The sequence below is a fragment of the Oncorhynchus tshawytscha genome, linkage group LG34 (assembly GCF_018296145.1).
Source record: "Oncorhynchus tshawytscha isolate Ot180627B linkage group LG34, Otsh_v2.0, whole genome shotgun sequence".
NCBI classification, from domain to species: domain Eukaryota; kingdom Metazoa; phylum Chordata; class Actinopteri; order Salmoniformes; family Salmonidae; genus Oncorhynchus; species Oncorhynchus tshawytscha.
Window position 1 is genome coordinate 8807507 of NC_056462.1, and position 24549 is coordinate 8832055.

General features: G+C 43.5%; 3 protein-coding genes across 5 annotated transcripts in view; all 3 read left to right on the plus strand.

Annotated features, from left to right (window-relative positions):
- Positions 1-17993, plus strand: part of LOC112245023 (early growth response protein 1-like) — a 36382-nt gene extending 18389 nt beyond the window's left edge. Inside the window, exons 1-7 of one of the 2 annotated variants that reach the window (XM_042311887.1) lie at positions 4462-4515; positions 4902-5032; positions 5217-5387; positions 9066-9230; positions 13500-13611; positions 14660-14787; positions 16886-17993. In XM_042311887.1, the coding sequence (XP_042167821.1) occupies positions 4506-4515; positions 4902-5032; positions 5217-5387; positions 9066-9230; positions 13500-13611; positions 14660-14787; positions 16886-17812 (1644 nt within the window). In that variant the 5' untranslated portion in view covers positions 4462-4505 and the 3' untranslated portion in view covers positions 17813-17993. Of the gene's footprint in view, positions 1-4461; positions 4516-4901; positions 5033-5216; positions 5388-9065; positions 9231-13499; positions 13612-14659; positions 14788-16885 lie in introns of those variants that run through there. The other variant, XM_042311886.1, reaches the window with a different exon arrangement.
- The window catches only part of LOC112231626 (zinc finger protein 205-like), a 147622-nt gene that overhangs the window by 48394 nt on the left and 74679 nt on the right, over positions 1-24549 (plus strand). The window lies entirely within an intron of this gene.
- Positions 19774-24549, plus strand: part of LOC112245001 (zinc finger and BTB domain-containing protein 41-like) — a 52379-nt gene continuing 47603 nt past the window's right edge. For both annotated transcript variants that reach the window (XM_042311929.1, XM_042311930.1), the window contains exons 1-5: positions 19774-19819; positions 20253-20374; positions 20577-20753; positions 23936-24100; positions 24395-24506. In XM_042311929.1, coding sequence (XP_042167863.1) covers positions 19810-19819; positions 20253-20374; positions 20577-20753; positions 23936-24100; positions 24395-24506 — 586 coding nt within the window. In that variant the 5' untranslated portion in view covers positions 19774-19809. The remainder of the gene's footprint in view (positions 19820-20252; positions 20375-20576; positions 20754-23935; positions 24101-24394; positions 24507-24549) is intronic.

A 24549-nucleotide genomic window follows, 5' to 3' on the forward strand; every position in this document is an offset into this window, starting at 1 on the left:
ATTGAGCTCAGGTGAATCCTGTTTCCATTGATCATCCTTGAGATGTTTCTACAACTTGATTGGAGTCCACCTGTGGTAAATTCAATTGATTGGACATGATTTAGAAAGGCACACCTGTCTATATAAGGTCCCACAGTTGACAGTGCATGTCAGAGCAAAACCAAGCCATGAGGTTGAAGGAATTGTCCTAAGAGCTCCAAGACAGGATTTTGCAGAGGCACAGATCTTGGGAAGGATACCAAAAAATGTCTGCCTCATTGAAGGTCCTCATGAACACAGTGACCTCCATCATTCTTAAATGGATTAAGTTTGGAACCACCAAGACTCTTCCTAGAGCTGGCACCCAGCCGAACTGAGCAATCGGGGGAGAAGTGCCTTGGTCAGGGAGGTGACCAAGAACCTGATGGTCACTCTGACAGAGCTCCAGAGTTCCTCTGTGGAGATGGGAGAACCTTCCAGAAGGACAACCATCTCTGCAGCATTCCACCAATCAGGCCTTTACGGTAGAGTGGCCAGACGGAAGCCACTCCTCAGTAAACGGCAAATGACAGCCCGCTTGGAGTTTGCCAAACGGCCCCTAAAAGACTCTCAGACCATGAGAAACAAGATTCTCTGGTCTGATGAAACCAAGATTGAACTCTTTGGCCTGAACCTTTTCCACATTTTTTCCCACATGTTACGTAACAGCCTTATTTTAAAATAAATGCCATAAAATAACAGTTTATTTTTTTGGTGTGGAATGAACAGCTGACCGAAGACGCAATTAGGGATTTTCTAATTGGACTTCTCTGTGGCCGTGTATGAAAAGTGTCTTTCTGGGCCAGGTGTCAGTTAAACAACAGTACCAAAGCAATTCATATCTTGCAGTAAAACACTATCTTCGAGAAGACAGGTTAAATGTAAAATAAAAAAAAGTGTGTAATGTTCTCTTACTTAGAAAACAGTCCGGATCATACATGCCTAGACAATATCCAAAACAACTAACAATACACTGAATTCATACATTTTCAGTCATTTATAACACAATACCACAACACAACTCAGTAACGTATTCAATCATTTTGCTGTGTATTTCGGATGCCAATAGAATGTACCAGAGGCCGCCAAAATAGAGCTTGTTTGGTAAAAAGTTCTTAACCCGGGGGATCCTGGCTGGCTACTTTTTCTATTTAGCTGGCTACTCCATGTGCTTGTGGAAAAAAAACGGAGCCCTACCATGGACGTACAGTGTCCGTCAGTGCTCAGTGAGTGAGGATGCTTGTCACAGTAAATGGAAAGAGGGTAGGTGGTAGGAGACATTAACTGGAGAGAGAGGCAGAGAGAGAGAGGGAGTGTGAGGGGTTGTCCACATTGTTTTGCTTTAACCACCAGATGACAGAAAGATGAGCTGAACATAACAGTGTGCCAGTGGAAGGAAGAACAATAGCAGGGGACCCAACTGCGGTTTGTGACTACTATCATTTCCCATTGTAGCCAAGTCAATCGCAGTAATTCCGTTTCCAATTTGGTAACAGAATTGCAAGTTTCAATCCCCTAATAATTCATAAACAAACTTGATATCAGTAAAAAGAATGACTAATTGGTAGGTCTACCTTGACACGTTACCTCTGACCTGTTGTTAATCCTTCCTCCTCATGAGCATAAACTGTGTTAGAAGAGTTTCTACTTCCTGAATCACCTTATCCGATATGAGTGTCCACAACGGGGAGAAATCATAGCAGTGTGTCTTCAGATGTACGCAAGGAATATCTGGAAAACACTGTTTAGCTGACAATAGTTATCATGTGAAATGTCTTGGGGTAAGAGAGTAATTAACCACATACCCCTCCTTAACCCTTTGTTAACTAGAGAGGCAGTACCGAGGTTAGAACGAGGTCTGTTGAATATTTAACCTACTGAGGTGATGTAAACTGATCAAAAATATAAACGCAACATGTAAAATGTTGGTTCCATGTTTTATGCTGAAATAAAATATCCTGGAAATGTTCCATATGCACAAAAAACGTATTTCTCTAAAATGTTATTGCACAAATGTTTACATCCTTATTAGTGAGCATTTCTCCTTTGCCAAGATAATCCATCCACCTGACAGGTGTGGCATATCAAGAAGCTAATGAAACAGCATCATCTGCTGGGGACAATAAAAAGCCACTCTAAAATGTGCAGTTTTGTCACACAACACAATGCCACAGAAGTCTCAAGTTTTGAGGGAGTATACAATTAGCATGCTGGCTGCAGGAATGTCCACCAGAGCTGTTGCCAGATAATTTTATGTTCATTTGTCTACCATAAGCAATCTCCAATGTCGTTTTAGAGAATTTGGCAGTACATCCAACCGGCCTCACAACCAAAGACCACGTGTAACCACGCCAGCCCAGGACCTGCTTCTTCACCTGCGGGATTGTCTGAGACCAGTTATCCGGACAGCTGATGAAACTGTGGGTTTGCACAACCGAAGAATTGCTGCACATACTGTCAGAAACAGTCTCAGGGAAGCTCATCTGTGTGCTTGTCGTCCTCACCAGGGTCTTGACCTTACTGCAGTTTGGCGTCGTAACCTACTTCAGTGGCAAATACTCACCTTCGATGAACACTGGCACGCTGGAGAACTGTACTCTTCACAGATGAATCCCTGTTTCAACTGTACCGAGCAGATGGCCGACAGCGTTGTGTGGGTGCCCCCATGGTGGCGGTGGGGTTATGTTATGGGCAGGCATAAGCTACAGACAACAAACACAATTGCATTTCATCTATGGCAATTTGAACGAGACAAGATCCTGAGGCCCATTGTCATGCTAATCACCCGCCACCATCACTGCATGTTTCAGTATAATTCAATGACCCCATGTCGCAAGGATCTGTACACATTTCCTGGAAGCTGAAAATGTCCCAGTTCTTCCATGGCCTGCATACTCACCAGACATGTCGCCCATTGAGCATGTTTGGGATGCTCTGGATCAACGCGTATGTCAGCATGTTCCAGTTCCCGCCAATATCCAGCAACTTCGCACAGCCGTTGAAGAGGAGCGGGACAACATTCCACACACCGCAATGAACAGCCTGATCAACTCTATGGGAAGGAGATTGCGCTGTGTTGCGCTGCATGACGTGGTCACACCAGATACTGACTGGTTTTTGGAACAATTCCCTACTTTGTTTTAAAAGGTATCTGTGACCAATAGATGCATCTGTATTCCAAGTCATGTGCAAGCCATAGATTAGGGCCTAATTTATTTATTTCAATAAATAAATATCCTAATATGAAGTGTAACTCATATTTTTACTCAGTGTATATGAAATAAAGTAATATATTATTTTGTACTCTATTCTTACTAACACTCTGTTCTTTCTAAACAAATCTACAAATCTGCTCTCAGCTTAAAAGATACTGATCATAGGAGATTTGATGTAATGTAATAAGCAGTACCGCATTTCAAAGGACAGCACACATACCTTTTTAATTTAACCACACCCTTTGCGCTATGCCGTCATGTCGCCAACCAATAAGGTCCTTTCTATTAAGTAAAGCAGAGGCCAAGAGTTTAATAAGAACAGTGGTAAAAAAATAAAAAATAAACTATTGGCAAGAGTTGAGGAACAGGGAAAGGAAAAGGAAGACACCTGTAAAAGATCCAGGAAAATGTGGGGGAGGTCCGAGAGAGAAGGGAGGAAGATGGAACTGGGACACACAAGGCTTAACAGCACTTTGAAATTAGGGAAACATCTGACTGGGAAGTGTGATCAATGCCAGGAGATAGAGACAGTGTAACACATTCTATTACAGTGCCAGGAATATGGGAGGGAAAGGGACAGTTTGTTATTAGTATCAAGGAATAATGGTATTGAACAGCCAAGTTTAATTGAATTGTTAAGAAAACCTTAAGGTGATATTGTGTTTAATTTTGTAGAGTTCAATTTTAGATTTTCTCCATCTCTGGTCCGCAGTCCAGTAGGTGGCGGTAATGCATCACTAAAGCTGGTTGTCAAACGCGATTTACAAACCACTGAAGAAGAAGTGTAAACAGAAGTGACCAAGAACAATTTCCACTTTAGAGTTTTTGTTGTTATTTAGACGTTTATTAACAGCGTGGAAATCTACATTTGACTAATTTAACTGCATAGCATCACATACTTACCCCAGGTAGTTTTTAATTCGCGTTGGGGACAGGACTTGGTTGATAGATCTGTTATTTAGGTGACTAACGTTAGCTAGCTGCTAACGTTAGCTAACAATGGCTAACTGTATGGTTTTTCACACTCAAATCGCCTCCATTATGGAAGTGTTAGCGAATGCAGCCGTGGCAGAGGTCTGCAAACTCGTAGACGACGACTATGCAGTGTTTCGTTTAGAAATAACTCAAAGCCAGAAAGAAAACAGGACGTTGAGGAGGAAACTACAGCTACTGGAAATGAAGGTGGCACGGGAGCGCGCAGAGAGGACAACGCGAGAGCGCGTCCTCGCCAGTCGTCCCAGTAGTGTCAAGATCCTCGACCGATACAGAGGAATGGCAAGAGGTACATTTTTCTGAAGGTCCAGGCTGCGGGGCCTGTCGCCCCGTTCACATCTGCACATGTGTGACTTTAGATGCGTTAACAACAGGTTAACCAGAATTGGGTCTTGGTCAGTTTCTGTATAGTATGCAATAATTCCACTGATTACTTAACTAACTTGCAGAAAGACACTCATTTTCTAACCAGATTCTTGATCTACTGCATTTCCTATTAATTGAAAACCATATGAAGCATGTAACAGTCAATCCATCTATAAATAGTATATCAAGAAGTTATGCTTAGTGTTACCTTACATTCTTAACAATTCTAGTGTCAAAACTGTCAATAGTGCGTCATAGCGTTGACCGTAGTTAACCTAACCACCTCTTTTCCCCCAATCACTCTCTCAGGTGAAGGACATCTCACTGGAGGCCACAGGAGCTTTGTGAAGCCAGCGGGACACAATGCATGGAGAGATGACCAGCCAATCACTGTTGATGAGGGGAGTGGAACCTCAACCCAGCACGTTATCGTGATCGAGGTTAGTGTAATAGTATTACATCAAAATTACAGTACATCAAATGTGGCCAGTTTATTTCAGAAAGGCTCCCCTCAGCTATTCACTTGCTAACATGTACATCCTCATTTATCTGCCTGTGAGACTTCACTATGCCATTGTTATCCTATTCAACTCATGTACCAGTAATAACCTCTTCTTGTGTCAGTCTGCAGAGGCTGTAGGTCCTGGGGTCAAGCTGGAGAGGTCTGAAGGAGAGGAGGACCCACGGCACAGCAGAGACAACCATACTGGAGCGGCTGGAGTGCCCCCTGTAGCCACAGAGGACCCCACCATCACCACCGCTGCGCAGCCCAGAACCCGATACAGCGTCACGGAGGTCAGTGGAACGCCGAACGCCGTCCTCAAGTCAGAGACAGACACCGAGACTTTAACTGTAACACAAATGCTCTTACACACAGGATCTGACCGTAGGTCAGACCCAGAGAGACTGGGGCTTGGGAGACTGGGCTGTCCCCCTGCTCCCGGCTCAGAGTACTTATCGGTATTACACCAGAGCCAGAGGCCTGTTCATTCCCGTGGGGATGGTGATGTTGATGCGTTAGACACTGGTGTTGATGATCCGTCTTGTTCTTACACTACGGAGATGGACCCTGGCAACATATCCTTGGGTTTAGAGACACAGACTGATCTGTTTAGAGGGGACTGGAACCGGCGCAGTAATAGTGTATACTCTGACGGGTGCCTAGATAAGAAAGGAGAGGTTATAGTCATAGATGAGGTGACTGTGAAAGTGGAGGGTGACGCTCCTCTGACATGGAATGCAGACGAGACTCACTTAGGAGAAGGACACTCACAGGGCAGCACCAATGACTTCTTAGACTACAGGGAAAGCTTAGAGACAAATCTAAATGTCGCAACCCACTCCCCTTTACACAAACTCAGGGATCGCGACCCAGTGTCTATGTCGATTGCTCCTTCCGATTCACATGGCCATGTCCTTTTCGATCAGGTATTGAACTCAAACGACAGGGCTACAGCCCAGGCTCAGGGAGGGGGGGCCACATCAGGCAATAGTAAAGAGAAACGGTTCCTCTGCATGTTCTGTAAGAAAGGCTTCAGCTGCACCCAGAAGTTGGAGATCCACCAGAGGGTCCACACAGGGGAGAAACCATTTAGCTGTACCCAGTGTCACATGTGCTTCGCCCAGGCTGGCAACCTGAAGAGGCACCAAAGGGTCCACACAGGGGAGAAACCCTACAGCTGCCCCCAGTGTGAAAAGAGGTTCTCCCACCAACACCAACTGAAGATGCACCTGAAGGTCCACACGGGAGAGAGGCCGTTTGCCTGTAATCACTGTGGGAAGAGGTTCTCAGAGAGGAGCTACCTGAGGATACACCAAAAGAAAAACCATGCCACTCAATAACATAGAAAGAAACTATTCCACTCGATAGACGTACATGCACAAAGGAAACAAAGTGTAGTGGGTCAATTTGTGCAACAGCTAAATGTGAGGCTTAACTTCTCTGCGGTTTTGGTACTGTACGTACCACGTAGCAGCGTGAAGCGAACCCGTGCACATGCACAGATACTCCGTGACTGTGAGAGCAATGTCTTGCATCACGCTCATTGCATTTTCTGCAGTGCTGCTTGTGGCAACCTCATAACGCTGAGTCTTTCTTTAAAGACCAAGGTTAATTTTCATTATTGTCTGCAGAAAAGATCCACAGATGCATTTGGAATTATGAGAGTAACAGATTTCAGTGTTGAATATTCATGGATACAACATTGCATCAACACGTGTGATATATAAGGCATATATAAGCCTAATGAGTCTCTTACATAGTGTTTGTACTGCATAGGCCGTATGATGTTCACAAATTCCTGTTTCATTACTTCCATTCAACTCCTTCATTTTTTTCCCCAAGACACTTTTAATGAGAAAATGAATGCAGTTCATCAAGTTCATGCAGATTTCTAGTTGTGACGTGTGTATGTGTGGTTTTCATATGGTGTATTTAAAACTTGTTTATATTTAATAAACACAAAATGGGACTTTTCATTCTAAGACTTTCATTGAGACTCTCTTTAGTATACATCACATCTGATCTCACCCTATTCTGCATACACCTGACAGCGCTTTATAACCAATATACACTTACTAAATATACCTACAATACGCCACACTTTTTCTCCTTTGCTCCTGACTGCATGTTCTGCATAGAAATAGAATTAATAGAACAGGCGTCCCCATTCAAGTCAATGATGGCATAATACAACCCTATTCAAGTCAATGATGGCGTAATCGAACATGTTGCTTGTTTCAGCAAGGAGCTACAAAGTGTCATTGCCTTGTTAAGAGCATGTTACAGCAGAAAGGGACTCAACCACACGAATGCCCGACCGTCCCATCTTCAGTCCGCTGTTCGTTCCACAATGATTGAGATATATATATATACACACACACACACACACACTGAACAGAAATATAAACACAACATGTAAAGTGTTGGTCCCATGTATCATGAGCTGAAATAAAAGATTCCATAAATGTTCCAATATCCACAAAAAGCTTTTTCTCTAAAATGTTGTGCACATCCCTTTTAGTGAGCATTCCTCCTTTTTTTTCAAGATAATCCATACACCTGACAGTTGTGGCATATCAAGAAGCTGATTAAACAGCATGATCCTTACACTGGTGAACCTTGTGCTGGGGACAATAAAAGGCCACTCTAAAATGTGGAGTTTGGTTACACAACACAATGCCACAGATGTCTCAAGTTGAGGGAGCATGCAATTGGCATGCTGACTGCAGGAATGTCCACCAGCCCTGTTGCCAGAGAAGTGAATGTTCATTTCTCTACCAACGTCGGTTTAGAGAATTTGGCAGTACGTCCAACCGGCCTCACAACCGCAGACCACTTGTATGGCGTTGTGTGGGCGAGTGGTTTGTTGATGTTAACGTTGTGAACAGAGTGCCCCATGGTGACGGTGGGGTTATGATATGGGCAGGCATACGCTACAGACAACCAAGACAATTGCCTTTAAGCCACATCTTATTTACGTCCACCATGATGGGTTTAACAACAATGAAGTCATTCTGTAACTACAGTATAGGACTCATGTAGTGGGGATGGGTAAATACTACATGTTGAACGTGTGTTTATTATCCATGTGTACGTACCTGAGGGGTATCCTACGAATCAGGTTTGAGGAGTTAGTGAGGTAACTTTGATCAACTCTGAGTTCAACTCGGGATAACCAGTCACCTTTTAGTCAGGTACATTTCTATGGCAACAAATCCTTCAGAACTAACCTGCTTCCGGGTAGGCTAACTCAGGGCTAGCTCCATTTATCCTGAATGAAGTGTCTGAGCTGCGAGTTGAGAACGAATTAAATCAGATTATCTCCCTCTCGCAAAGACTGCATCATCACCCCTTCATTTGAGTAAGAGGATTTAAATATTTTTATTAAATCAAATGTTTTTTTGCATGTTAAAAAAAGTGTAACATGTTAAAATACCTGTCACATTATTTAGTAATGACAGAATGCATTTGAAACTTTACAGCACAGTAAAACTTCTGTTTGAAAAATACAATTATTATTATGACATAAAAAATATTTCTTGATAGGAGTGGGAAAAAAAGACGGCATTAACGGCAAGTAATAAAATGACCACGGCACTTCTAAAAATCCACATTTCACACCATATCGTGCTGGATTTGCAAGATAACATTTTCCTTCATTTTGATTTTGGCATAAAATCAAAATGTGCCACCGACTTTCCCATGTAGTGATGTTTTAGCATTGTCTCAATGAAGAGTTTGGTGTTCGACTAGCCATGAGCGACATTCACGTGTACTTACAAGCCTGCTTAGAGTTAGCGGCGCGCAGATGGATGGATGCGCAATATCCACCGTCGTGGTACTGATGAAGCCTGAGCTGGAATGTGAAGCTGGTTAGCTTTAGAAAACCCTGAGTAGATCTAGCTGGCTTCGTATGATACACCTCTGAGGGAGTATATGTCTGGTTAATCTGCATCACTTGTCTCTTCCAGGATGAGGAGGATCCAGAGGTGCTGCTGGTAAAGGTCGAGGGGTATGAGGAGGGTCTGGGAAACCCTGAGAGGACCATGGTCATGGATGACAACCAGACTACACCTCCTCCTGAACCCACAGCGGAACTAGCTGAGCAGCACAGGACCACACACAGTCTAACTGAGGTGAGCCCACTGAACTACTGTCTGAATGGTATTAGTTCAGGGCCTGTATCCACAAAGCCTCTCAGAGCAGGAGTGCCGATATAGGATCAGTTTTAACTTTTAGATCGTAATGAATAAAATTATGTAGACTAATCCTGGATCAGCACCACTCTGAGACTATTTGTTGAGCCTGTATCCATAAAGTGTCTCTGTGTAGAAAATTGGTCGTACGTGCTAAGAGACATTTTACTCTTATGGGTAAAAATAAAAGCTATGCATGAAACCTCTCCAGTCATATGAATCCCCCCTAGCTGACAAAGATTTAGGACACCTCATGAGATGTCCTAACCAGTTAAGCGTTATCAGCAGGTGTCTTGATAATAGGAAAAGGCAGTGAGTCAAGGGTTCCTGCTCCATAGACAGGCAATTGCTTTAGAGTTGTTGATTTTTCTATATGATCAATCCATACATGATCTAGACTTACATGCAACAGTATCTCTTGTGCATTTGACAATGATTTCACGGGGCCTATTTCACATGATATGCCTAAAGATGATTTAATTACCTACATTGTTATTTCAAGTTATCCCTTTGGAGTTTAACATCAAGCTGCTCAAAAATATGCCTGAGCCTTTAATGGAGGGAGCTCTTGTGTTTGATACTGTCAATCACTCGAGACTGACACTTTTTTGGACAAAATAAGAATTGAGATGATCAGAGCGCACTTGTATCCCAACTGGAACTTGTCAATATTCTAAAACCGGTGCTTAATTTGAGGAACAGGATCCGGCACCTCTCCGTTTTGTTTTATTCCAGAACCTTGAAGAGGAGTGAGACAACATTCCACAAATCAATCAATCAACAGCCTGATCAACTGTATGCAAAGGAGATGTGTTGCAAAGTTTATTCAGGCCAACATATTAAGTTAGAATTATGTCATGACTCTCCTGACAGTGGATTAAAGGACCCATCAGCTAGGCAAATGTTTGAATATAGCCAGACCCCCTCTCTCCCACAGAAGAGTGGAAGGGGGGCTGTGCCAGTCTTGACACCTTAACACTGTGTCGTATATTTAAGCAGGAGGGAACTTTCCCTCTCTGCCTTTCAGTAATCCACCAAAGAAAGGCCTTTGTCCACAGAAGACCTTTGCTGCCAAAAGCTCTAATGGCCAAAGAGTGGACTTTGGAACAATAATCATAAAATAAGAATGGTCGGGGGGGATCTAAAGAATAATCATATTGTTTATTATTTTATGATGTCATTAAGGATGGTATAACAAAGTAACAGTAAAACTGAAAGTGTAAGCATTCTGTATTAACTTTACATCTAAATGTTGTATAAAATATATGATTAAATATGAGAATACTTGTGAAGATAGCAATGTGATTTTAGCCTTCTAAATGAGAATTGTTTTCAAAAAACTTGTGCCCTGTCAGTAAGCACATCCAAGTGAGCACAGACATTGTGTCTGCGTGATGGAACGCCCCCTTTTTACCCGAGGATAAAAGCCTTGGTAACGAAATGTACATTATGCCGGGTTGTTGCTGGCGTGTAAAGTGGTCGGGAGCCTGACCTTGAATAATCAACCTTGAGACCAAGTAGACGGACGGTGAGTCGGAGGTTACGAATGGTTGAAACTACCAGACCAGACAGCGTGGAGCGGTGGCTACATGGCTGAAAATGTTGAGACCAGAACATTGACGGGTTACTACTGGCGTGTAAATTGGTCGGGAGCTGAACCCTGAATAATCAACCATTGAGACCAAAAGACGTGAGACCACGGTCCACATGTCCTCAGCCTCAACACAAGATGAGAAGATAACCTCCACTACGTGACCAGAAACATTCACAATCTGCAGCTGTGCATGTAAAGGTGGTCCTAGAACTTTGACTAAAGACACAAGGTTGGAAGTAAGAAACCCCATCTCAGACAATCATTGGTACATCTGAAGTATCTGTCCTAACAACCACTCCACTACCAGATAAGCTCTACAAAGGACATTGTGACCTATGGTGGACAAACCAGAGTCTTACATCCCTCGACAACTTCACCATAGGACCCATCGAGTTCAACAGAGATAGACGATGATCAAGGACAGCTATGCGTAAATATATTGCATTTCTAATCTGAATGAGCGGTAGTCAGGGTGCTAAGTATTCGTATTTCCGTGGGCATATCTTCCAAATGTAACAATGATATTTGACCCTCCCGTTGACTCTCCCAAACGGTCATGCTTTTGTTAGTCCACTAGGGACCTGTTTTCATTGTATTACGCTAGTAATCAATAACCTATATGTGTGTGTTTGTTTATGTATGTGTTATTATTTAGTTAGTAAATAAATAATTAAGCCAATTTGTATATTGCTGATTCATCAATAAGGTTAGGGTTCTTGCAGATATCAAGGAGTATGCGACTGTCACGTGCTCCTTCTCCGGCCTCTAGGTCACCAGGCTGCTCGTTATGGCGCACACCTGCCACCATCATTATGTGCACCTGCGCATCTTCTGACTCACCTAGACTCCATCACCTCCCCTATATGTGTCACTCTCTTTGATTCCATACCCAGGTGTTTTTGTGTTTCTCGTTTTGTATTTAGTTGCGTTTATTTATTAAAACACTCACTCCCTGATCTTGCTTCCCGATTCTCAGCGCACTCGTTACATAAAAATGCCTCACCTAAGGGAAGCATCAGGGAGTGTTTTTTGTGTCAGGTGGAATGATGTTGGGTCCGGGTGCCGCTACGGGCTCCTCAGCCGGTTCGCCGGGCTCCTCAGCCGGCTCGCCGGGCTCCCCTGCCTCCTCGCCGGGCTCCCCTGCCTCCTCGCCGGGCTCCCCTGCCTCCTCGCCGGGCTCCCCTGCTTCAGCCGGTCTGTCGGGTTCCCGCGACCCAGCCAGCGGCAGGTACCCGCGCATCAGCAGGGGTGACTGGTTCGCTCCTGATCACTGGGATTGTCCCTTGGCTTGGTGTTCTGCGGCTGGAGCCGAACGCGCTGGGGAGGGGGTACCGTCAGGTATGTTTTCTCTCCTGCACTCTAGGTCGCCATGCTCCTGCGTCTCAGCTGGATTGACAGGTTTCCCGTGCCTCAGCAGAGGTGACCGGTCCGCTCCTGATCCCCGGGATCGCCATATTGGTTGGCGTCCTGCGGCAGAAACCACGCATCGGGGAGGGGGTACTGTCACGTGTGCTCCCTCTCCGGCCTCTAGGTCACCAGGCTGATCGTTATGGCGCACACCTGTCACCATCGTTACGCGGACCTTCAGACTCAACTGTACTCCATCACCTCCCTGATTACCTTCACTATATGTCATTCCCTTTGGTTCCTTACCAAGGTGTTTTTGTTTCTGTTCCAGTGTCATGTCTGTGCATTCTTTGTGTTTCTTGTTTTGTATTTAGTTGCGTTTATTTATTAAATCACTCACTCCCTGAACTTGCTTCCCGACTCTCAGCGCACTCGTTACAGTGACATTCAGAATGAGACTGATGAGGTAATGATTGATAAACGGCTGTTATTGATATATTGATATCTTTAGAGTTTAAGTCGGGAGATAGTAACTCGTTAAACAACTTTTCCCGTGGTGCCCCAAATTCCTAATGAGTTAATGGTTACATTAATTTAATTGAGTAACAATTAAACAGTTACTTGATTCAATAAATAACAGTCATCACATTAATGATAGTTATGTCACGACAATTAAGAGAAGGCAAAGTGATCGCGTCAGCTGGAAATTATACCAAACATTTTACATTTGCAACATTTGATGTACAGTCACATTCACCGTGGTTTTCTGAAGCTTGCTATAGAGTTCGAAACTGGCGATGCCTCATCACGATTGTTTCAAATGATGGGGAATAACCAATGTCAATAAGCATCATCACTATCTTTCCTTTGCAGTAACTCAAACTGTCATGATTACAAGCAGAGAAACCTTTCTGAGTTTATTTTACTCCTGGCTCAGAGTTTGTCTGGGCAGTGTCTTAACATCATCCTAAAACCTACTCCTAACCTGTTTTCTGTTGTTGTTGTCTTAAAACAGGTTTTAACAGAACTCCTAAGACCTTTTCTGAGATGGTTTGTGGATACGGCACTGCTCTTGATCAATTTTGTCTTAAGTGTGGGACCATGCCTTTGAATGATCAAACAATTCAAGTGTCAAGTAATCAAATCAACTAACATGTTTACACAATACTCATAACAATCCCTCATTGCCCAATCAGAAGATGCCCCATAGCAGGGTGCTCATATCAGATTTCTTGATCCAACATCCTCTCACTCTGTATCTCTTACAGTCAGTAGACATGGAGAATGGGAAGCCTGATCTGCTGTTGGTCAAAGAGGAGACGATAGAGGACGGACCAGAGAGCATTAACCTGCTGAGTGGACTAAAGATGGGGGAGCAAGGTAAGGGAGACATGCAGTTTATTAAGTAAACCACTCCATTCACAAAATGGTTTGCTCCTACAGACAGTGCTTCACGTGACCGTGGCCTGCTATATAAAGCAGGTAGACAGGCACCGAGGCATTCAGTTACGGTTTGATTGAACGTTAGAATGGGAAAAATGGGTGACTTAAGTGTGGTATGATTGTCAGGCCAGGTGCGCCGGTTCCAGTATCTCAGAAACGGCCGGCCTCCTGGGCTTGTCATGCACAACATTGTCTAGGGTTTACTGAGAATGTGCGACAAAGAAAAAACATCCAGTCAGTGGTAGTCCTGTGGGTGAAAAAAACAGATTGTCGAGAGAGAACGTCAAGAATCATGCAAGCTAGAAGGCAAAAAATGCTGCAGCACAATAGTGCTGTGCAGAATGGCATCTCGGAACGCACAACTGTCGGTTCTTGTCATGGATAGGCTATTACAGCAGATTACCACACCAGGTTCCACTCATATCAGCTAAAAACAAGAAACGGCTCCAGTGGGCATGCGATCACCTACACTGGACAATTGAGGAGTGAAAAAACATTGGCTGGTCCGCCGAATCCTGGTTCCTGTTGCGTCAGGATTTGGCGTAGGCAGCATGAATCCAGGGCCCCATACTGCCTGGTGTCAATTGTACGTCCTGGTGGTGTAGGGAATGTTTTCCTGGCACGTTAGGTCCCTTGATGCCAATTAAGCAATGTTTGTACGCCACAGCGTATCTGTTCTGGAGGAAAAGGTGGGTCCAACCCGGTACTAAATGGGTGTACCTAATAAACTGGCCAGTGTATATCCTACATATAGGAATAGATCTTCAATGGGAATAGTAATGCGCCTTTTTAAAATATTTTTTTATATATTGTTTATTCGCCGTTAGTCAGCACCTCCACTCAAAATACGTTTTCTGGGTGTGCTGCAGCTCATGTTTTTTATTCTACATAATGTGTGAACTTGACCAGGTAATTGACTCAAACTCCATATGTAGAGTTTTCTCTGCCATGTTTGTAAAGTCTATTTTCTAACCTCTTCCTTCAGGTGGTTGGCTGGAGGCTAACAGAGGAGACTGGCCGACCATCTTGGATTCCCAGACCCAGACTGGTGAAGCCAAGGGCCCAGGGGACGACATCACTGAGCAGGCCAGGACCAGAGGCGACATAGTGGAGGTCAGTGGATGGGACTGCGTCCTCAACTCTGGGCTGGTGAACAACCCTGTTAACCACAACCAGAAACAGACAGTTGAACACAAAACAACATCCAAACTTAATCTCCATGACAACAGACTGGCTGAGACCAGGGCGAGGCGTAGATTTGGAGGTGTCCGTAAGCGGCAGGAGAGAACAGACACGGCTAGCGATGCTCCGTCTTGCTCCTATAGTTGTGATTCAGAGACACTGATGGCACCTCAGGTTAACCCCATAACAGGTGCTGCCTTCAGCCTGCCTTCTATAGGATCTATCAACTGGAACATGGACCCTGTGACAACACAGACACTCCCTGGCCGTCCTCCTCACACTCTCCTAATGTTAAACCAGACCTCAGACAATGCCAGTGCCTCAACACTAAATTGCTACACAAGCCCATTGACAAATTACAGTAGTAGAGATGGAATCTGTGGGAAATCCTTCAGTTTCCCCAAACAGGTGGAGATTCACACAGGGGAGAAACCGTTTGGCTGCCAACTGTGCCGGGCCAGTTTTTCACACTTGTTCAACCTGAAGAGGCACCAAAGGGTCCACACAGGGGAGAAACCCTTCAATTGCCCCCAGTGTGAGAAGAGGTTCTCCCACCAGCACCAGCTGAAGATGCACCTGAAGGTCCACACGGGAGAGAGGCCATTCGCCTGTACACACTGCGGGAAGAGGTTCTCAGAGAGGAGCTACCTCAGGATACACCAGAAGAAAATGCACACAGCCCATGTATAGAGTATAGTGACATGTAATGTAGTACTAGTTAGTTTGTAGTTAGTTCTGTTGGTTTAGGATGTAGTAGGAAACTGGATGAGGTGAACTGAGGAAAGAATGATGAGGTGGCAGAGTAGATGATATGGGGATGGTTGGTGTGATGGTGTCTGTAAAAATGATTCACTAATGAAAAGTGACAACCTTGTCCTGTTTGATGCTGGTGTTTTATAATGAGATGATAGTGCCTTAATTCAGGTTTATTTGACATGAAGCAATGTGTAAATCTGTACATATTTAGTTATTTTTGTGTTTTTAATATTTAGTTTATCAACTCTTTTGTTTTTGATAACATCATGTTTTTTTATTGCAAATGTCAAGCACTTTTGAGCCAAGGATTTGCAGATCGACTGACAGGTTAACACTTTTAGGCTTAGCCAGCTTTTGTTTGAAAAAATGCATCTGGAAACAGTACAATCCTTTTGGTTTCACCTGGTTGCCAATTCCAGAACCTTTGAGAACATCATTTGAGTCGTCGCCTGAAGCGTGAGAGGAATGGGAGACAAAGGAATCCAGCAGTGTTGAAGCAGAGGGTTTCGTAAAGAGGGCGACTGGCTACTATTCTGAACTGTGTGTGGTGCGCATTCTGGCGCTCAGAGCTGCTGAAGCATCAGCCAAGTGGGTGTTACAGAGTGGATGAGGAGAAAGGCTTACCTTTTACGAGATCATCAGCAGACACCATTCTCTGACCAGCTCTCTCTGATCAAGCCATGAACTGACCTTCTCCATCTTCGGAGGATGCCGCTTTCAAAGACTTGGCCGCTATTGGTTGACCCATCATGATATATTGCGTGGTTGTTTTTTTGCTCTTGAAGCGCTTTGAGATTCTATGAAAAGTGCTATAGAAATGTAATACATTATTATTAATGCTGAACCTTTTCCAAAGTATTCTAAAATGAATTGCGTCAAAGCGATGTGTACCAGATTTACGGAAAAGTAAATATAGTGAAGTTATTCTACTCATCACATGTATTGTTTTGTGCAATAAAAGTAATGTACTTCACGTTATGAGTGTATGACCATTTTGTTGAAATTAAATACAAAATTGACTGTATGATTGACTTGGTTATTTTTTTATCAGTGCAGGGACTGTTTCCCTTATGTCAGTCGAATCAACACATTTGGACATTTAACTTTAAAAAAAAACTCCAATGGCTCCATATTGTTAGGTGCTTGAATCACAGTGTTAAAGATGGGCTTAATTGTGGTAAACATTTTATAATATCATGTCATGTTTGTGTGTACAGCAAAGAGTTTCTGAAATAAACCTTTATTTGCTCTTCTGTTCAATTTGTGTTTACAGTCTGCAGTCCATGAGGACCTGCTGATGTCCGGTGTTGGTGGCGAGAGAGATTGGACCTCTGAAGCGGCTGGTCACAAATCCTGGCCCCAGATCAGAACTCTGGATCAGGAGCCGTCGCTCTTCCTTCCCGAGTCAGAACCAGGACCGAACCGTGAGGGGCAGACACTCCACCCCCAACACCACTACACAGGGCACAACCAGTGGACAGGGGGACTGAACAACCTCAGTCCTGGTGGTCATCAGAGAGACAGAGGCTCCAGTCAGGGATCCAGTCTGCAGCCCAGACCCTTCTCTTCACAGTCTCAGTGCAGAGATGAAGCAGGGCCTGAGGCTGATAGACCCTCCTGTTCCTATGATACAAACACCATGATGAACAGAGCAGGTCACCCTGGGCTTCAGCCTTCACACAGAGTGGTGGGAGACCCCCCTGGTGGTAGTCTATCAGCAAGTGTGTCTTCTCCTTCAGGATCTTGTTTAATGCCTGGTGACTGGGTTCATAGAAAGCCTGGGTCTAGCCTTCCTCAGTTACCTCAGGGTTACCCCACCAATACAGACAGGGTCAGGATGGGCGTCCACCATGAGAGGTACCTAGACTATAACACAGCACACAATCCAAACAACACCCAAACAATGACTAGAGGTCAAGGAGGGAGCTCAAAGACCAACCACCTGAGGGTGACTCCTGCTTCTACCTCCTCTGGTGTCATTGGGTCACAACGTGGGAGGCCGAGCGTTAGGACAGACGCTGACAAGCCGTACGCCTGCCCCACGTGTGGGAGGCGCTTTGCTAAGGTGAAATATGTCAAGCAGCACCAGACCGTTCACACCAATGAGAGGCCCTTCAAGTGCAAACTATGTTATAAGAGCTTCTCCCGCCTGAGTAACCTTATCAGACATAGGAGTGTTCACAACGAGGAGAAATCGTAGCAGTGTGGCTTGAGACATACACAGAGAATATCTGGGAAATATTCTTTATCTGAAATATTAAAGTAGGGCCAGGCTGTATATCATATTTGACTATATACCGGTATTGATGCATGGACTGGTTTGGGTTTTTACTTTGTATAATGGTGTTTCAATGTTTGGTTTGATAAACGTGTTAAGCCACTGTTGAGTGCAATTTTTATAGTTTATTCCGTTTGCTTCTTGAGTTGTCTCCCACACACCAAGCTCTGCACTCGGTGACACTCAAGGAGAGCATTTTTTGCTGCTACCACGAGTCACAACCACTTGGAGGTGACAGTCTGCGTGGTCAATGCTGCAGCTGCGATGCATTCTATAATTGCACTATTAGTTTGCTGTCGTATCTGGGATCTACATCTGTTTATATTAGTTACTATGCTGTTACTAAGCAGTAATGTATTACGGCAGTGTTACTTTACTACACCTAATAGGAAATGCACATGCGCACTAGGGTGCCGGGAACTGTAGCGCACGAGGGGTTTTGACTAAACGAAAACTAACTATACTCCCGTCTCCTGCCTGGTAATTTCTCCACAACACAAATATTACAACTGCAAACAGTTATTTTGTCTTTTATTAGCAAGCTGTGGCTAAAATAAATCGTTTTAGCTAATGCTAATCGCTAGCGAAATGTACCTAGTCAGGGCTAACGTAGCTATCTCGCTATACACCAGCCTGATACCTGGTGTATGCCTAGGTCAGCATGCTTGTGCAACGGTATAGCCTAAATCAGAGTAATAGGCAAAGCATAAATATTTTATCTACATCCAAGCTACAGTAAGAGAAAACATTTAATGTAACATTAATTAGGGTTCAATGGGAAACACTGGTTCCTACCCTGTCACAATAACCCCTCCCTGGCTTTTTCATTCGTTATGTCAACCACTGCATTCAGAGTGACCACTATATTCCATCTTTTGGTTGAAGTTTCATTAAACAGTATAAAACACCCATTTAAAAACACCCAAAAGCCCCCCCCCATAATAGGTGATAAAATGTTAATGACAAATCATGTCCTTTTTATACGCTGACTTCTTATTTGCTTGTTTATCATTTAGAATTAAACATTTCCTTCGAACCAATAAACCAATAAGTTCCTGTTCTTGCCAGCCATTCTTTTAAAGGTAATTTACTGCTCTGAGCTTGAAAGGGCTTTCACTAGATTCCACAGCCACAAGGTCAAAATAGGCTATTATAAAAATGCCTGAAAACTTGCTTTTTAGTCTTAATTTAAGGTTAGGCATAATGTTAGCGTTGTGGTTAGGTTTAAAATGAAATGTTAAGAGAAATAGGCAGCTTTTAACCATAATTATGACTGAAGCTGTGTACGCTAGTGAAGACCCCTTGAAATATACTAATCGTGAATAGGTTTGATGTGTAAGGTGATAAGCATTACCGTGTGTCAATGAACAGTGCGCATACATTTTTCATTTTGCCACACCCTTTGAGCTATGACGCCAACCAATAAGATCATTTCTCTTCAGTGCAACGAAAGTAAACAGTGACCAAGAACACAATACATTGTTTTTAATTGATATACGTTTATTAACGACATGGAACTCAACATTTGACTAATTTAACTGCCCCGCAACACATAACTTACCCCATGTAGTCGTTCATTTGCGTTGGAGACAGGACTTGGTTGATAGGCGTTATCTAGGTAAGGCTAGCTACTTTACCTGCTAACAATGGCTAACTGTATGGTTTTTCACACTCAAATAGCCTCCATTATGGAGGTTCTAGCGAATGCAGCCGTGGCAGATATCTGTAAAGTCGTTGACGACGACTATGCAGTGTTTCGTTTGGAAATAACTCAAAGCCAGAAAGAAAACAGGGCATTGCGGAGGAAACTACAGCTACTGGAACTGAAGATGGCACGGGAGCGCGCAGAGAGGACAACGAGAGAGCGCGTCCTCGCCAGTCGTCCCAGTAGTGTCAAGATCCTCGACCGATACAGAGGAATGGCAAGAGGTACATTTTGCAGAAGACTGCGGGGCCTGTAGCCAGGTTCCCTTCAGCACTTACGTTCCGATGTGTTACCCAGAACTGGGTCTCGGTCAGTTTTGGGATAGTATGCAATACTTCACCTGATTACTAAGCGATTTTGCACAATTGTTTTGTATTTTACCAGTAGGCAGATCAATTAAGAACAAATTACTCTTGCATAAAGACAAACACTATTCTAACCAGATTCTTGATTTACTGAATTTCATATTACTTTATACAATTAAAGAATGTGATGCATGGAACAATGCATTGATCGATAAATATAATATCAAGAAGTTATGACAAGCGTTACCTTACATCCTTGCCAATTGTAGATGGCCAATAGTGTACAATATACTGTTGAGCATTTATAGTACATAACCACCCCTTTTCCCCCCAATTACTTTCTCACGTGAAGGACAACTCACTGGAGGCCACAGGAGCTTTGTAAAGCCAGCGGGACACAACGTGTGGAGAGATGACCAACCCATAGCTATAGATGGGAGTGGAACCTCAACCCAGCATGTTATCGTGATAGAGGTTAGTGTCATAGTGTGACATAAAACATTTAAGTACAGCAAATGTGGCGTGTTTGTTTTAAAAAAAGCTCCCCTCAGCTATTCACTTGCTTACATGTACATCCTTATTTATCTGCCATAGGGGAGCTTATGAGACTTCCCTATGACATTGTTATACAATTCAACTCATGTACCGATAATAACCTCCTCTCTTCTTGTGTCAGTCTGCATATGCAGAGGCTGCAGGTCCTGGGGTCAAGCAGGAGAGGTCTGAAGGAGAGGAGGACCCACAGCACAGCAGAGACATCCAGACTGGAGCAGCGGCTGGAGCAGCGCCCCCTGTAGTTAGGAAAGACCTCGCCGCCGCACCCCAGGCCAGTACCAGACGCAGCATCACAGAGGTCAGTCCAACGCAATCCTCGAGACAGACCCAGAGACTAACTTTAACACACAGGATCTGACCACACATCAGACTCAGAGAGATTGGGGCCGGGGAGACTGGGCTGTCCTCATGCTCCTGGCTCAGAGTATTTACTGGTATTTCACCAGAGCTAGAGGACGGTTCTTTCCCGTGGAGATGGTGACGATCTGTCTTGTTCTGCCACTACAAAGATGGACCCTGGCAACATATCCTTAGGTTTAGAGCAAAGATGGGCAACTGCCGGCCCGCACATCAATTTCCAAAAACGGATAAATAAAATAAAAAATGCTAACTCAGTCTGGGTCTCAACTTAATGTTGCGATTTAGAATACACAAGATGCAATTCTGAAATTTGGTTGTGCATCAGCAGTTTCTCTTATGTCAGTCACTGACAGCCGCTCAATCAGCCAATGTCAGCTAACATTTTTAAGAGTGGACTAAGATTGGTAAATTACTCCAGCCAGCTATGTAAACGTGTAGCAATCATGGTCAAATTACCATCCAGGGGGCCCCCATTGATTTTGTTAGTCACACTCAATCGGATATCATATTAAAAACTGCAAACATTTCTCTCTATCCTACGGCAAAATGAGTAGAATTGCATCAAATTAGTTATACAATTGCAAAATCTCCTCTCCACCCCATCGCAAAATGTGTAGCGTCAGGGATCGAGACCCAGTGTCCACGTCGATGGTACTGTCATGACGTTGGCCTCTTTGGGTATAGCAAGCCCCATCCCCCTCTCCCTGCCTCCCCTTGCCTCCTTCAACTAGGCTGCTGTGGTCAGAGAGACATCGTAAATTCCTGAGGATCTCCTCATGGACACACAGTATAGAGAGAGTAGATTTTCATGGAGCACAAAGGAATTTCTTCCACCTCACAGAACTTGAGGTACGAACAAATTTCATGTTCCGGAGAAAGTATAAAAGATTGGTGAAGAATCCACCTACGAACTGGTCCGTTTGTCACAACTTGGGGAAGCTCATGGGAGACGGTGTGGCCACATTACCATAACGCTGTTTATCTATTTGTTGTATAAGATGAATGAGTGAGTATGATACTGTTTACACAATTTTACAATGTGATTTTGGACTGTTTAATGGAAAACTCCAATCCCCTTTTTGAGTTGACTAAATCAGAGGACCGCCCCTGAGCCCAGTTAGGGTCAGACATCCTGGGACAGCCCTTTTCTGCCATTCCGAATAAAACCCAACTTTGAGAAATTATCACCAGACCATGTTTTTCTCCATTAGGGGAGGACAAAGGTTTTGGACCATTGCTGAAACTTTTAACCATACCACATGGTTAAACTCTTAGACTATCGATACCGACAGAATAAGAACAAGTCTTTGATATTAATTACTTAGTCTGCAGCTAGGAATTCGGTATCATTGAACTCGAAGAAACGGCAACCGCTGAAACATTCATTGTATAACGAAACAAATGAATGTCACTCTGAACTATCCACTATAACCACGAGAGAGAGAGACAGACAATTCTACAAAAGAAACAAACTTTTCACCAGCGATCAAGATGACACACTGAGCGTAAATATATATATTGATTGCAATTGTTCCCGAATGAGTGATTGTTCATGTGCAAAGGATTAGCATTTCAATTGTTATAATTATCACTCTGTAGTGACTTCTTAGTCGACCCCCACTTCCCCTTTTGTCTAACATGCCGGTTTAGCCCACCAGGGCACATTCTCCTATCATTTCTTGTAACCATATTTACTGTTTGTTTATGCATTTCTGTGAATTACTTAGTGAGTAATAAATAAATGATTTAAGACAATTGATGTATGGATGACTCATAGTGAAGACTGGGTTCGTGCAGGTAACCAACAATTTACGACGTTTGGAATGAGGCTAACGTGAGAAATTAAATAATTCATTAATTCGAAGACTAATTGATCAGATAAAATATCTGAAAAGTTATTTTAGGAAATTATAACTTTGTAATCTGAATATTTTTCCTTGGTGCCCCGACTTCCTAGTTAATTACATTTACATGATTAATCAGTTGATCGCTTAATACTAATGACAGAGAATCTTTGATGAATACTATCATTAAACTGAAGATATAGTTAAGACACGACAGTACCTTCCGATTCACACAGCCCTGTCGCCTTCATTTAGGTATTGAATTACATTTTTCATTGTTGTCAGCAGAAAACTAAGATTTCAGTGTTGAATATTCATGGTTAAAATGTTGCATCCAGGTATTGTGTGATATACACTGAGTATATAAAACATTAGGAACACCTTTGCACCCCCTTTTGCCCTCAGAGCAGCCTCAATTTGTATGGGCATGGACTCTACAAGGTGTCGAAAGCGTTCCACAGGGATGCTGGCCCATGTTGACTCCAATGCTTCCCACAGTTGTCAAGTTGGCCGGATGTCCTTTTGGTGGTGGACCATTCTTGATACACATGCAAAACTGTTGAGCATGAAAAACCCAGCAGCATTGCAGTTCTTGACACACTTAAACAGGTGCGCCTGGCACCTACTGTTATACACCGTTCAAAGGCACTTAAGTATTTTGTCTTGCCTATTCACACTCTGAATGGCACACACACACACTATCCATGTCTCAGTTGTCTCAGAGCATAAAATTCCTTCTTTAACCTGTCTCCTCCCCATCATCTACACTGATTGAAAGGGATTGAAACAAGTGACGTCAATAAGAGATCAGACTGGCCAGGTGAACGCTATGATCCCTTATTGACGTCACATGTTAAATACACTTCAATCAGTATTGATGAAGTGGAGGAGGCAAGTTAAAGACTTTCATAAACTCTTTAGTGTCCATCACATGTGATCTCACCCTATTCTGCATACAGCTGACAGCGCTTCATAACCAATATACACTTACTAAATATACCTACACACTAACAAACACCTACTGTACACGTCAGAATAGTTTAGTCAGGTTTGTCTGATGACTTTTGACTTATCATAGCTGACTTATTTTAACCCACATTTATGTCCTCCATGATGGGTTTAAAAACAATGAAGTCATTCTGTAACTACAGTATAGGACTCAAATGTAGTGGGGATGGGTAAACACTCCATGTTGAAAGTGTTTCCATTATCTGTGTGTACGTACGTACCCGAGGGAGTGTATGTCTGTATAATCTGTATCACCTGTCTCTTCCAGGAGGGGGAGGGTCCAGAGATGCTGCTGGTGAAGGAGGAGGGGTGTGAGGAGGGTCTGGGGAACCCTGAGGGGACCATGGTCATGGAGGACAACCAGACTACACCTCCTCCGGAACCCACAGAGGAACCAGCTGAGCAGCACAGGACCACACAGAGTCTCACTGAGGTGAGCCCACTGTGAACTACTGTCTGATGGTATTAGGTCAGGGGTTCCTGTATCAGCACTCATACTCTGAGATGCTTTGTGGATACGGGCCCAGGTCTTCATTAATTATTCTTAAGTGTGGGACCATGCCTTTGAATTATCAAACCATTAAAGAGTGTCAAGTAATCAAATAAACTAACATGTTTGCATAGTACTCATATCAATCCCTCATTGCCCAATCAGAAGATGCTCCATAGCAGGGTGCTCATATCAGATTTCTTGATCCAACATCCTCTCACCCTGTATCTCTTACAGTCAGTAGACATGGAGGATGGGAAACCTGATCTGCTGCTGGTCAAAGATGAGACAATAGAAGATGGACCAGAGAGCATTGACCTGCTGAGTGGACTAAAGATGGGGGAGCAAGGTAAGAGAGAAATACATATCACCTACATGCAGTAATAGATCTT